The sequence below is a fragment of the Gobius niger genome (genome assembly GCF_951799975.1).
Source record: "Gobius niger genome assembly, chromosome: 22".
NCBI lineage: Eukaryota > Metazoa > Chordata > Actinopteri > Gobiiformes > Gobiidae > Gobius > Gobius niger.
The window spans coordinates 3,384,699-3,398,397 of record NC_136873.1 but is presented as its reverse complement, the minus strand read 5'-3'; the positions used below and the strand labels follow the sequence as shown (position 1 = coordinate 3,398,397).

General features: G+C 41.1%; 1 protein-coding gene across 1 annotated transcript in view; it reads right to left on the bottom strand.

The window, feature by feature from the left end:
- The window catches only part of LOC306981548 (uncharacterized protein), a gene marked incomplete at its 3' end in the record, with an annotated part of 30,908 nt that extends 29,775 nt beyond the window's left edge, over positions 1 to 1,133 (bottom strand). The window contains exons 1-3 of the mRNA XM_079581155.1: positions 1,102 to 1,133; positions 197 to 229; positions 3 to 68 (exon numbers count right to left, since the gene is read on the bottom strand). Coding sequence (XP_079437281.1) covers positions 3 to 68; positions 197 to 228 — 98 coding nt within the window. The 5' untranslated portion in view covers position 229; positions 1,102 to 1,133. The remainder of the gene's footprint in view (positions 1 to 2; positions 69 to 196; positions 230 to 1,101) is intronic.
- Between the last annotated feature and the right edge of the window lie 12,566 nt (positions 1,134 to 13,699).

Sequence of the window (13,699 nt, the reverse complement as noted above, 5' to 3'; positions counted from 1 at the left end):
ACTGTTGTTTGTGTTCTTGCGTGAGTTTCTCACAGCGCTTGAAGCTCCACTTCTTTGATATCCTGAAACTATCGTGATTAAATTTGTTAACAGTATTGAATTGTTGTTGGGCTTGTGGTTTGTAGACTTGACACTTCTATTGAGTATAAAACTGTTAGGCCTATTAGAAAGAACTGTGTCACAGTCCAGTCATTACCTCGACGAGAAGCTCTTTTTCGGTCCGTTCATCCTGAAAAACAAGTCATTAAAGTCAGACTGGTTGGACTAAGCCTGATAGTAAATCTGCCATGATGAATTAGAAAAATGCAACATGTCAATAATGTCAGTTTAAGAGAAAACACTGCTTTCATTTTTCTTTGTTCTTTCTTGTTTTTTCCCAAACCCTGAGGTCAGCAGCATGTACCTTTTATGGTGCATTCACACTGAACGTGAGAGGCATCTGGGGAGAGTGATTTACATGTTGTCCCTGTGCAAAATGTGCGATTAGGAGCTTGTCAATGGGATGGATGCGAGAAGAGTGAGAGGATTAGTGTAGTTTAATTGCTTCTGATTGTGGAAAAAAAACATTGATTACTGTTAAGGCATTTTCATCTGAAAAGACATGCTTTGATAAATTGATGAAAACCAGATTAAATTGAAAAAAGATTGTGATTATCAGCACGTTCTACAGACGCAATGAACTTATATTGGGCAGCACTTATCAGCAGGTCAGTGCTTATGGGATGGAGCAAAGAAATGTTTTCACTGTAGAGAGTCCCAGAGAGAGCTCCCGGGACTGTGGTTAGGGGACCATCCCGGGCTGAGAGGGGCCACGGGGGCCTGCTCCACAAAGGGCTTAGGACATAGCTACTAAAAACAAGAAACATCTTTTCACAACTTGGCCATAGTAAATTACTTGCCTCTAGACTTTGCAGCCGCTGTAAATGGCCCTGAAGCTAAAGACAGAAATCTACTCTTGCGAATAGAGGTGAGTTTTTTGAAAAACAAATGTGAGTGACCCTCAAATGTTGAAGCGACCAGTTTTTTTGTTGTTTTGTTTCAATCACAGTTAGTGTGAACACAACATTGGAGTCTGTAAAGTTCTGGCCCGACAGTCTGTACCTTTTAGAGTCTGAGAAGTCCAGGTCCACTGTCGATCTTTGTACAACAAGAAACAGAAAGAGCATTTTAATAATGTTAAATTCCATCCAGCTTTCAGTTGTGAACCATAGTCACCTCACACTCCGGTTCTGGTAACTCAGATCATTCAGCCTGAAACATGTGTCATTAGAAACAGACGGATGAACCCATTTGGAGTTAGTTCTTTACCATTTTTCTTGGTCCTTAACACTTTGGTCCAAAGCAGTTCTGAGAGAACAGTTCAGAGAGAGCAGTGTAGAGAAAATGTCACTAAAAACACTTTAGATTATTTCACATCTGACACAGTGGTTGTGTGTGGATATTTACCTCAGCTCCTGATTCTCGCGGTGCAGTCGATCAACCCTATATTCATAGAACAATAAAACACATCAGAGTCAGACTGGACATGGTTAATGAGCTCAGTGCTTACGGCCTGTTGTGATTATGGGATGACTTAATGCGCTGTTGTGTCTCATGTTTCTATAAGTCCTATGCTCTTTCTCTCTCTCTCTCTCTCTCTCTAATATATATATATAATATATATATATATATATATATATATATATATATATATATATATATATATATATATATATATACAATCCTGATCCTGAAGGATCCCTCAAAGGGTACAGTCCCATCCAACTATCGGCCAATAACCTGCCTCTCCACAACGTGGAAGCTCATGTCCGGCACCATAGCGGCTAAGATAAGTAAGCACATGGATCAATACATGAGCACAGCTCAGAAGGGAATCGGTAAAGATACCAGAGGTGCCAAACACCAGCTCCTGGTAGACAGAACAGTCGCTTGAGACTGCAGAACCCAACACACAAACCTGAGCACTGCCTGGATTGATTACAAGAAAGCCTACGACTCAATGCCACATACTTGGATCATTGAATGCCTGGAGCTCTACAACATCAACACGACTCTAAGAGCCTTCATTGCAAACTCGATGAGGTTGTGGAAAAAAACATCCTTGAAGCCAATGGCAAGCCACTTGCACAAGTCTCCATCAAATGTGGCATATTCCAAGGAGACGCCCTGTCCCCACTGCTGTTCTGCATAGGTCTGAACCCCCTCAGCCAAATAATCAACAAGACTGGCTATGGATACCGACTCCGGAACGGGGCCACCATCAGTCACCTCCTCTACATGGATGACATCAAGCTGTACGCTAAGAATGAGCGAGACATCGACTCACTGATCCAGCCTTTCACAGCAGCCTCGAAAATGCCGCAGACTACATCTCCCATCATGCACAGCGTCTAGCACGCATGTGCAGAGCACAGCTCCCACACGATAGGTACTTTGTATCTTATTATATTAACTAAATTTAGTGCTTTACAAAAACAACACCTCCTCCGCGCGCCACACAACCGTCTGCTACGTTAGTTATTTATTACGAGTGTGGGCACTTTGTTTGTTCGAAGACGAGAGCGCCATGCGCGCTTCCTTAATTATCAATTAAGTCCCCCAACACGGACATAGCGCAACAAATCCCAACAACTACTCAAGTACTAGGCTTTAAACTTCTTAAAGGTCCTATATCATGCAAAATCGACTTTTTGGAGCTGTTAGCCATGTTGTTTTGCTATTTCCTTATCAAAAACACCCCCAGAGTGGTTTGTGGCTTCATTCACGCAGCTCTCAGTAATCCTCCTGAATCCTGCTCTCTGAGGCTCCGCCCTCTCCTGGTGAACCACTGACCTGCTCAGTTGTGTCGTCACAGCGGAACGGAAGTGCTCGACGTCTGTAATGTAATGTCTTACAGCCTGATTTTAATTTGTAAAACAGCTTTTTCAGCTGTGGCCAAAACAAACACATCCCTGAGCGTCTGAACAGATCAGTCATGTTTGCGCTGCAGCTGAAGATGGAGCTCGTTATAACTGGACACACCTGTTCTTTATTCTTAACTAACGATTATGTCACGGATGGAGAAAAAGAAGCACATTTGGCTACGAGGACAAGAAGAGGCCACTTGAAGTTGTTTTTTTCTCCGGGATTCAGCGACTATCAGCAAAATATTGTTTTTCTGTGACTGTCACTGATGGATGTTTGGTGAACCTTCGCCAGAACCAAAGTGGATTAACTTTTATAACCAACGCAAGTCCCATAATGTAAACAGCGATGGACCAGAGTGGTGAGTCAGTCCAAACGCGGTTTAGCTTGTGTGTTAGCATATTAGCATGTGTGTTAGCATATTAGCTTGTGTGTTAGCATATTAGCATGTGTGTGTTAGCCATTTATGAAGCTGTGTTGCAGATGTCAACTCCTTATAACTGCATTGTGAAGTAACTTCACTTATTGCTGTTTATTTATATTACGGTAAAGTATGTGCGGAGAGAGGGGGCGGAGTTAACTGAATCGAAGCGTTGTGTCTTCCGGGTTTGAAAAATACCTCCAGAAAACACTTATATTTATCACTAAAATGAGTGCTCCATAGTGGTAGAGGTACAATCATTCATATAAATGCCTGAACTTAACTTTGGAATGGCTAAAATAGCAGGATATAGCTCCTTTAAACTAACGAATAAATAGACTGTATCTCATGTTATATACTTTTCACGTTACAAATTTGGTGCATACCAATGGGCTGCGCACTCCTGACGATGGATAGTGATTACAATGATGGACGCTGCTAATTTAAATTTTACAAAGTTTACGGCGCAGCTGCGCATGCGTGTATTACGTAACAAAACTATCATTATTTTGAAATGAATATAAATTACTTGAGGTCAATGTTATTTATGATTATAAACCCTACAGCTAACCATATTATTTATAACTATGAATTTTACTATTATATTTTTTAACTTGTGACCCAAAGAACCGAACAATGGGCAACAGAAGATGAGGTGCTGGAGGTCCCGTCATGGGAGGACAAGCCCCTACACGGCATGTACCACCCAAACATAACGGAAGTGGCGGATATACAGAAATCCTACCAATGGCTAGACAGAGCCGGACTAAAGGACAGCACAGAGGCTCATCATGGCTGCACAGGAGCCTTGAGCACCAGAGCAATAGAGGCCCAGATCTACCACACCAGACAAGACCCCAGGTGTAGACTGTGCAAAGAGGCCAATGAGACAATCCAGCTTTACAGAACTGCAGGGTGTAAGATGCTGCAGGGAAAGCTTACATGGAGCGCCATAACCAAGTGGCTGGTATAGTGTACAGGAACATCTGTGCAGAATATGGGCTGGAAACCCCAAGGTCAAAGTGGGAAACACCTCCAAAGGTGGTCGAGAATGACCGAGCCAAGATCCTGTGGGACTTCCAGATACAGACGGACAGAAGGTAATGAACCAACCGGACATTGTGGTGGTGACAAAGAGCAGAGGAGCCGTTGTGGTCGACATAGCAATACCAAGCGACTTCAACATCAGGAAAAAGGAACACGAGAAACTAGAGAAATACCAGGGGCTCAGAGAAGAGCTGTGCTCAATCATGTGTGACCGGCACATGTGATGAGAATAATGCAGCAGCAAAAAGGCAGAGCCACAATGACAAGGCAGCAACTTCTTAGTAACCTGAGGAGAGCAGCTTCTTCTTTCCAATAGTTCCAAATAGGGCTGTGCAATTAATCGAAATCCGATTACGATTTCGATTACAACAGTAAACGATTACAAAATAAGCATAATCGCAAAAAAACGATTATAATTTTTTATTTTCTTTTTTTTTTCTATTTTTTTTTTCTATTTTTTTTTTTTTTCAAATTTTTGGATTTTTGTCACTTTTTTGATGGATTTTTGTCTTTTTTCTGCTGGATTTTTGTCTTTTTTCTGCTGGATTTTTGTCACTTTTTTGATGGATTTTTGTCACTTTTTTGATGGATTTTTGTCACTTTTTTGATGGATTTTTGTCACTTTTTTGATGGATTTTTGTCACTTTTTTGATGGATTTTTGTAATTTTTTTGATGGATTTTTGTCACTTTTTCTGCTGGATTTTTGTCACTTTTTTGATGGATTTTTGTCACTTTTTTTCTGGATTTTTGTAATTTTTTTGATGGATTTTTGTCACTTTTTTGATGGATTTTTGTAATTTTTTTGATGGATTTTTGTCACTTTTTCTGCTGGATTTTTGTCACTTTTTTGATGGATTTTTGTCACTTTTTTCTGGATTTTTTTAAAGGCAACAAATAATCGTTTGAATAATCGTGATTTCAATCATGACAAAAATAATCGTGATTATTATTTTTTCAATAATCGAGCAGCCCTAGTTCCAAACATAGTTTGTTTTGACAGACAGTAAAGTAAAGCGATAATAATTACAAACACAGGTCACAGGTGAGGATGCTTTACCTTAAGTGGCCATTCAAACCTTGGGTGCATTTCATCAGGCCAAGAACATCTATGATTTCTATGATTATGATTTCAAAATAAAATAAAATATCACCATCACACAAACACTAACTATGAGTGAAGAAAAAACGTATTACTTCATATTCTTTGAAAAATAGTAAAAAGCAGGATAAATTCTGCCACGGTATGTAAACCTTTGGGCACAACTGTAATTATATAGTAAATGGTCTGAACTTATAAAGCACTTTTCTACCATTAGACCTAAAGTGCTTTACAGTAAGGAACCAGTCACCCATTCACTCTCACATTCATACACCAGTGCACGCAGACACTGGAGGCAAAGAGGGTGAAGTGTCTTGCCCAAGGACACAACGACTGTGGGCCCCTGCAGGAGGTGAGGTTCAACCCTCATGAGACGAGCTGCTCTACCACCTGCACCACAGATAAGATAAGATAAGTACTCATGCTTGTGCTCCTGGGCCTGCAGCTCACAGCGCTGGCAGCTCCACTTCTTCGATTTCCTGAAACAAACCATAAAACATTACAAAACAGACAGAAGGAGAACATGCAAACATTACAGAAAGGCCCCGCCCAGGTGGGAATCAAACCCTCTTACTGTGAAGTTAAGATTCAATAGCAGTTGTGTCTTGCCCAGTGGTTTGATGTTTTCATTCTAATGTGTACTGGATTCACACGTAGGTCATTATATTTGATAGATAACATGGTCAATTCAAGAAATAAAGCATAAAGACGGCATTGTTGCTGTCACCGTCATCAAGGAAAAGCGGTGAGTGAGTGTCCTGAGGTCATATTTTATACCTCAACAGCAAAGCCTATTTCACTATATAAGAGTTCTTCCTTTTTTTTCTATCTGAGTCTCTTTTCCCAAACCCTAAACCCAACCGTCTGTAGATCAACCCTATAGCTCATGCAACAATAAAACCCATCAGAGTCAGACTGGACATGGTTAATGAGCTCAGTGCTGTCTGTACCTCTGCAGCTCCTCTTCTTTCTGCTGCTGAACACGTCTGGAGGAAACAGGACACATGAAAACTTCATCAACCTCTGGAGTCACTCACTGAACGGTGCCACAGAGGTGAGCACTCTCGCTTCACAGTGTGGCAGCTGGACTGGCAAAAAAAATCGTCCCGGGACTTTTGGGTCAAGACCGGCCCTCCAAAAAAAAAAAAAAACAGACATATTCAATGCAATAGTCGAGGTGATGAGCAAAACAATAAACCCTTACCTTGAACTAAAACAGCATAAGCTACAAATCGAGGACAATAGTTGCATTTTCTTTCTGCCGAATTCAAGCTAACACCTCAGAGCACTCAACACTTTCATCTTGTCATTTTTAACTTGAAGGAACTTTTGTAAAATGACTTAACAATCTTAAAATGTGCGTTCCGTTAATGAAGTTCCACTCGCGACTGCAACACAAATAAACTTCTCAAAAGTAAACCAACCAAATTATCGCACTGTAGATTCAAGATGAAATGGTCAAACTCACCACAGAGTTATGGAGGTGTGGAGTGAAGATAGAAGTCCCAAAAAGGCCAAACATTGTAAATCCCTTGTCTAAAATGTATAAAAAACAGAGGTCTGAGGTTCTGTGGGTCCTGGAGGGAGTTGCAATAAAATATTTCCTCTCATATTGGCAATGTGAGGGGCATGAGTGTTATGTCCCAGAGGCCCATCGCTCATTATACGAGATTATCTGTGAACCATGACTCAAGAAAGCGTGCTACCAGAGGGGTATAAAATGCGTCACATCCCTCTAGTGGAAGAGTCTTATAATTGCATAAATGTAATGATAGAGATTCTGAAGGCTTTTCCCGTTAATTGTGGGCCGGTGGAAGGTATTATGGGCCTTATTTCGGTGTGATTGGCCCGAAAGTGCGTCGGCCCACCGGGAAAACTCCCGAATCTCCCGATGGCCAGTCCAGCCCTGGTCTAAACCAACTGACAAACCATATTTTAGTCAAAGAAATGAAAAGCTGTTAATAAATGAACCAAAATTGTATTACTGTCTCTGTCCTTAGTTAATACGAACCTGTGGTGGCTTTTGTAGCGTGAGGATACTTTTATTTGCCCAGTATAATCATGGGCTGGCGTTGTTGACAACATTTTTTATGCTTTTTTCAATCACATAGCACCAGTTTATATCTCACTACAATGATGACCAAACCTTCTGTTGGTCTGTAAATGCAGTAAATTAGAATAACTGCCTTGTATAAAATGTCTCTCTCAAAATGGCTGTAGTGAATGTCTTGAAATAGGCCTCTGTCTCTTTAAGAACCTCTGAGCCTTTAGACACGCCCCCTCCACACGCTGTCTGTGGCATCAGTGGGGAGGGGGTTCTGCTGAGGAGCAGTGGAGGTCAAGATACTCGGCTGGTGACGAAAGCTCGGAGGTGTCTCCAGGAGATGGGGGCGTTCCTAGGAGGACTCAGGCAAACCTATCCCTAAAATGGCCGCCATCAGAGTTTTTACAGATTACTCAAAAATACGTGAATGTGCCAAGGCAACACTTCAGGCATGTTTTTAATGAGGGAATGACAGAATAACATGATGGAAAGCTTGAAAAAGTTCATTTTGCATAACACCCCTCCTTTAACGATAATTTGAGTTTAGCCAAAGAGAGATTTGGGGCTTAAATGGTAACATCTTGGTAAGATATTGCACCCCTGCGGCCCTGTATGGTCACAACAGCAAGAAGATCACGGGTTTAAATACCGAATGAACACCTTCTTTGTCTGATGTAATCACTTGTACACTACATGGCCCTGAATCTATTTCTTTATATGTCCACAATGATGATTGTTGTGGATTTTCTTACTTAATAAAGCTTAGAGATATGTTGTCTAGTCAAAAGGTGAGGTTTAATACATACATATATATATATATGTATATATATACGGAGAATGCACAAAGCAGTGCATCAGAGTTCTGAGGAGAAAACTCTCTGATCCAGCTATATAGCATTGGGCACAACAGCACAGCAGGAAAGACCATGGCAATTTGGTGTGTTTATGCAGATGAGCAGCAGACGTCTGCGATGATTTTGTCTCAGGACAGGTCTTTGCCCTTTTGTCTTAAGTGTGACAAGTCAGGGAGGCAGGATACCGGCGCTTTCCAGCAGATTGTGGCCCAGCAGGCCACCAGACGATAGGTTAGTTTGTGCATTTGCTGCGACTAGTTTTGGTGAATAATAACTCTGAATAAAACTTTCCCGTGGGCGCCGCCATGAATTGTGCCCACCCCTTCTATCAGTTAACATAAGACTGGAGAGGTCAAGATAAAATCAGTCACTACATGAAAACAAAGCTGATTTAAGTCCGTGCAGAGAAACGGCGCAGTGTCGACTTGTTGGTGCAAATGAACATTGGACATTTTACACAAATTCATCGACTAAACATCAGAATTTTGGGGCGAACCTTTTCCCAGATCCCAGGAAATACATCAGACATCTCGGTCCAGAAAAGTGCAGTTATAGGAACAGCAAAGATACTGCGCAGAACCCTCAAGCTCCCAGGCCGACGGTAGAGATGTTTCTGTCCATGAAGATATTATTTATATCACACAAGGACATCCCCAGTGAAAACAAAATGCAGTTTGCCAAGGATTATCCAAACCTCTCTGGCCCTGTGTGAAAAATAACACCCACCATGGAAAAGAAGGCTGGTGCAGGTGGCGCGGAGAAAAGTGACAGAGGCCCTGAGGGGTGCAATGTAAAAGCAGGTGCAGCCAGATGCCCTGAAGCTTTGGAAACAAAGGCTCCAAGCCTTGGCCGAAAGAGATACACGAGAGACAACGAAGCCGGACGAGCAGAGGTGGGAGACTCGAGTCACATGACTTGACTCGAGTCAGACTCGAGTCGCAATTTTTGGGACTTGAGACTTACTTGACCAAAGCTGCAAAAAGACTTGACTTGACTTGAGACTTGCTGTTTGTGACTCGAGACTTAACTTGGACTTGAGGCCAATGACTCCCAATGACTTGCTGTGACTTTATAGTTATTATTTATTTGAGTGAAACTGTCGAAAGATCAGGATTCATTTCATAAAAGCGGTGCATCTATGTTTACATATGGTAATTAGCCACATGCGTGTTGGGTTACCCGACACAGCACTTCTAATCAATACAGCGCATAAAGGCAGGAGGAAATATGAGGTCGAAATACGTGGATTAAAAGTCTTCTAAACAGAGTGAAGAGGTGGAGATTTATGGACAGGAAAATGTTTGAAACAATGGACTGGACCTACAGCGCAGACGGAGCCTCCAGAACCACGATGTAAGAGCTGATTAATCAACAGGAATCTCGGGGCTTTTCAATGTTTTAAGGCGTTCACACAAAGTTTACAGCATTTAGTGACTAGTTTACGCATCCGCCACAGCCCAGTGACAGCAGGACTGAAGGCTACGCAGAATCTACTTTGAGCAGGGGTGAATCCGAGTATACAGGGGCTGGGGCATTACAGGGGAACCACTGACAGAAAAACTGCCAGAAACTAACAAAAATAAAAATATTATTTTATATTTATGTTTCAGACTGCAGGGAAAAGCAGCTCATATTTAAAATACTATATTTCATATTTTTTTTCCTTAAAATGCTGTCCCAGCAATTTTGTACATAGACTGTTTATTTATAATACATATATTTTGACTGTTGTGGTGTTAAAATATTAATTAGACTTTAAATCCAAATCCATGAGTTTTTAAAAGTTTGATTTTAGCCTAAATTTTCAAAATTACGGTATCTTGAGAAAGCACTTATTATTTTCAAGATTAAACACATGAAAAGTCGACACACTGGCGTTTGTGACTTGAGGTGACTTGCCGGCTAAAGCAAGACTTGACTTGACTTGACAAAAGCTATGACTTGACTTGACTTGACCCCATGACCGATTGACTTGGACTTACTTGAGACTTGCATTTAGTGACTTACTCCCACCTCTGCAGACGAATAAACCCGAAACTCAACCAGCAAAAGTGTACACTTTATTGTCCCTAAATTTCAGGACATATTTCAGTGTGAATAAAAATAAATACAATTTGTCTTTCAGATATTCTATTCATACTTTTTTCCTTCAAATTCTGCAGTCTAAATTTTAGAAAATCCAAATAAAAATTAGCCTTTTGAATATTCTATCTACTCTATGTATTTTCAATTCTTCAAATGAAAATAAAAATAAAAAAAACATTCTCAAATGATTTAAAATCAAAATCTGATGATACAACAAATCTTCCATAGAAATGTTAAAGTAAGACAAAAACTTTTCACCTTGTCTTGGACCTTTCAGGCTGTAGTTGGTTTGCACTGACCACATCCTCAGGTGGGGTTTCCTTTGGAGCTTTGCTTTTAATTTTCCAGAAGTGAAAGACACTATAAAACACAAACAAAACATGCATAACTTCAGGCAAAGACACAGAGGAGCGCAGCATGTGCACAGACATGTCGAGTTGATGTTTTGTTCATACTGTTCAGTCATCACTTTGTTATATTCAGAGTTTTAATTTACACTAAATACAGTTTGTGCATCGTTAGAAAGACTTTGATGGAAAGTAGTAGCATCTATAAACAGAATGAAACAGAAGAATCTCAACACTCACCTCTTGGACATTTTGTCTGTGCTGCGTTGACTTCACTTATGGTTCGATGACAGTCTCTGTTGGGAAAAAGAGACCAGACGAACCAGTTAGTGGCAGTCAGCTCATCGTACACTGAGCAGGAAATACTTTTAATGTCACTCATGAAGTATTTATCAGGAGCCGATCCCACAAACCTGCCTTAGGATAGTTCTGACCACGATTAGGCTCGTTTTTCTTTGAGAATCTGATTAAGGTCAAGGTCAAATTTATTTATAAAGCACATTTACAACAACTATCGCTGCCCAAAGTGCTGTACACAGGCAATACAAAGTTTCAACAAAGTTAAAATACATTACATAACAAACAATAGCAATAATAAAAACCACAACACGCCACAACAAATTGCCGTTGAAGAATTTATTGATGTTTTAAATGTGCAGAGTGAAGCTGGGTGAGACTGTGGGTGGGGGCTCCGTCTCGATTGAACCCAGCTCTTCAGGACCCCCTCCCAGCAGAAGAATCAGGGCTGAAAGATAAAACAGACGTAGAGGGAGGGAGGGTGGGGTCGACAGTTTCGAGCAAACATGAATGAAGAGGCTTGGCCTGGTGTATATATAAGGCTTGTGGGTAATTAGAGGCGTGGCAAGGTGAAAGCAGGAGTGGTTGGTATGCAGAAGGTGATTGGCTGAGGCGAGGTCCTGCTCCCGAACCTAGTCAATAAATATTGACTCCATTAATGAATTAATGGAGGTGGAGGGTCACATGGCTGTGTCCTGACAGGGAACCCCACTATGTAATAAAAACAGGCACATAGTCTGTGTTACATTGAGTGAAGTGTGTTCTGTCGCCCAGTTAGTTAGGCCCTTAACAGGTCTGGTCTCAGTCAGTGTAGAGTCAACTCACCACAACATTATTTATGCACTGTTTAAAATGAAATCCAAGGCACTCTGGCTTTGAAATAAAAAGGTTGAGTTGAGTTGAGTTTATTGTTTATTGAAACAGGGACAATGTACAAAACCATTAGTCTTTACAGAAGAGGAGATGATTTGTACCAGATTTATAACCTGGCTAATGCCGGGTTATATATGCTGTGTGCGCTCGAATCATTTGGAACTGCACAACAGCCTGGGGACCATGGCCGAAATTTTCGCGTGGATTTGGGAACCAATCACAGAACGAGGAGGGACGGCAAGATGATGACGCACTATTCGTTATACGGAAGCGTGTAGTTTATTTATGGTTTTAAAAAAAGTTTATTTACGGTTCGAACATGACAGCAGCAGACGCGACGCTATTTTTCGATCGAGCTTTAGGCCGTGTTCTAAATAGTTTATCTCAAAAGTTTACAGCGGGTACGTCATACGTCATCGGATACGATGATACGATGGCTGTGGCTACGTGCAGACGCATGATAGCGCCCAATAAACGGCTATGGACGATCGTAAACCACACCTCTCCTACGAGAAAATGAATTGGTGGTCCCGAGACCAGGCTACCAGGTTTAGCTAATGGGTCCAGAAATTTTAAGCATGCTCAAAATGTCTCGGCGTATGCCAGCGTACGCTCATACGTCTGACATGCGTTGGTCATAAGTTACAAGTAAGTCATGTGATCCTTGACACACGTTAGTTTTAAGTTACTCAAGCTACTCTTTTGTTTTTTCAGCCTGTGGGGCCGCATTTGGAGCAGGCTCTGCCCTTCCCGCACATTGTTTCTATTTTAATAACCTGCCCCGCCCCGGCAACCATTAAAAACTAGATCATCAAGGTGTGACAGCCCCATAAGCAGATATTTTCCATCCGCAGTCCCTGGACAGGTGAGTACACAAGCATTACAATTATAATCTCTAAATCTAATTTACAATAAAATCACTATATAAAATACATTCTATGCTTTTTCTAAAAGTGTGCACAAAACCTAAGCCTAATCTCTACAATTTACATCATCAATGCTGACACGACTGATGATCTAAAATGTACTAAGATCTACTGACAGTTTCAGACTGAAGTTCATTCCACTGTTTAATGGAGCGACAGGAGGAGGCACATTTTGCTTTGTTTAAGTGCAGAAGTGCACAACTGTATTCGAGTAATTTTACATTCATCTTATCTTCCAGAATTCATACAGTGTGGATGCTCAAAATGAAGTCGGCTGAAGCAATAAGCTTATAAGTGCTGACCCCATGATCAATTCAATGTACATTTAGATAACATCATCAATTATTAGGTCTAGATTACATTGTGCAAAGGCCCAGGATCTTTTTGGAATGACAGTTTTTATTTGCAGTGGACCGAGTGGGTCTCGCATTTTGCTCAGAACAAAGTCTGACAAAGGTCTTCAGTGGTGGTGGAGCTGTGTTATTGGTGATTTTGAATATAGTTCTTGGGTTATTGTGTAGAATTAGACTGTCAAAACTGAGCAGTTTGTACTTACTCAGGATATTGCAATGATGATGACAAAGTGTTACACATCTTAGTGGTTTGAGTGTGGTCTCCTTTGCCTGTGACCAGCTGGATGGTCAGTAAAGTGAGGGATTATCAATGCGTAAGTGAAATAAGTGAAAGCCGCCTCGACTGTCAGGCTGTTCCTCATGTGTTTTACAAAGGAAATGTTATATTAAAGTGTGAGGGACATTGTCTTCAGGCACTTGAACCAACTCCACTGAAGAGTCAATAAAC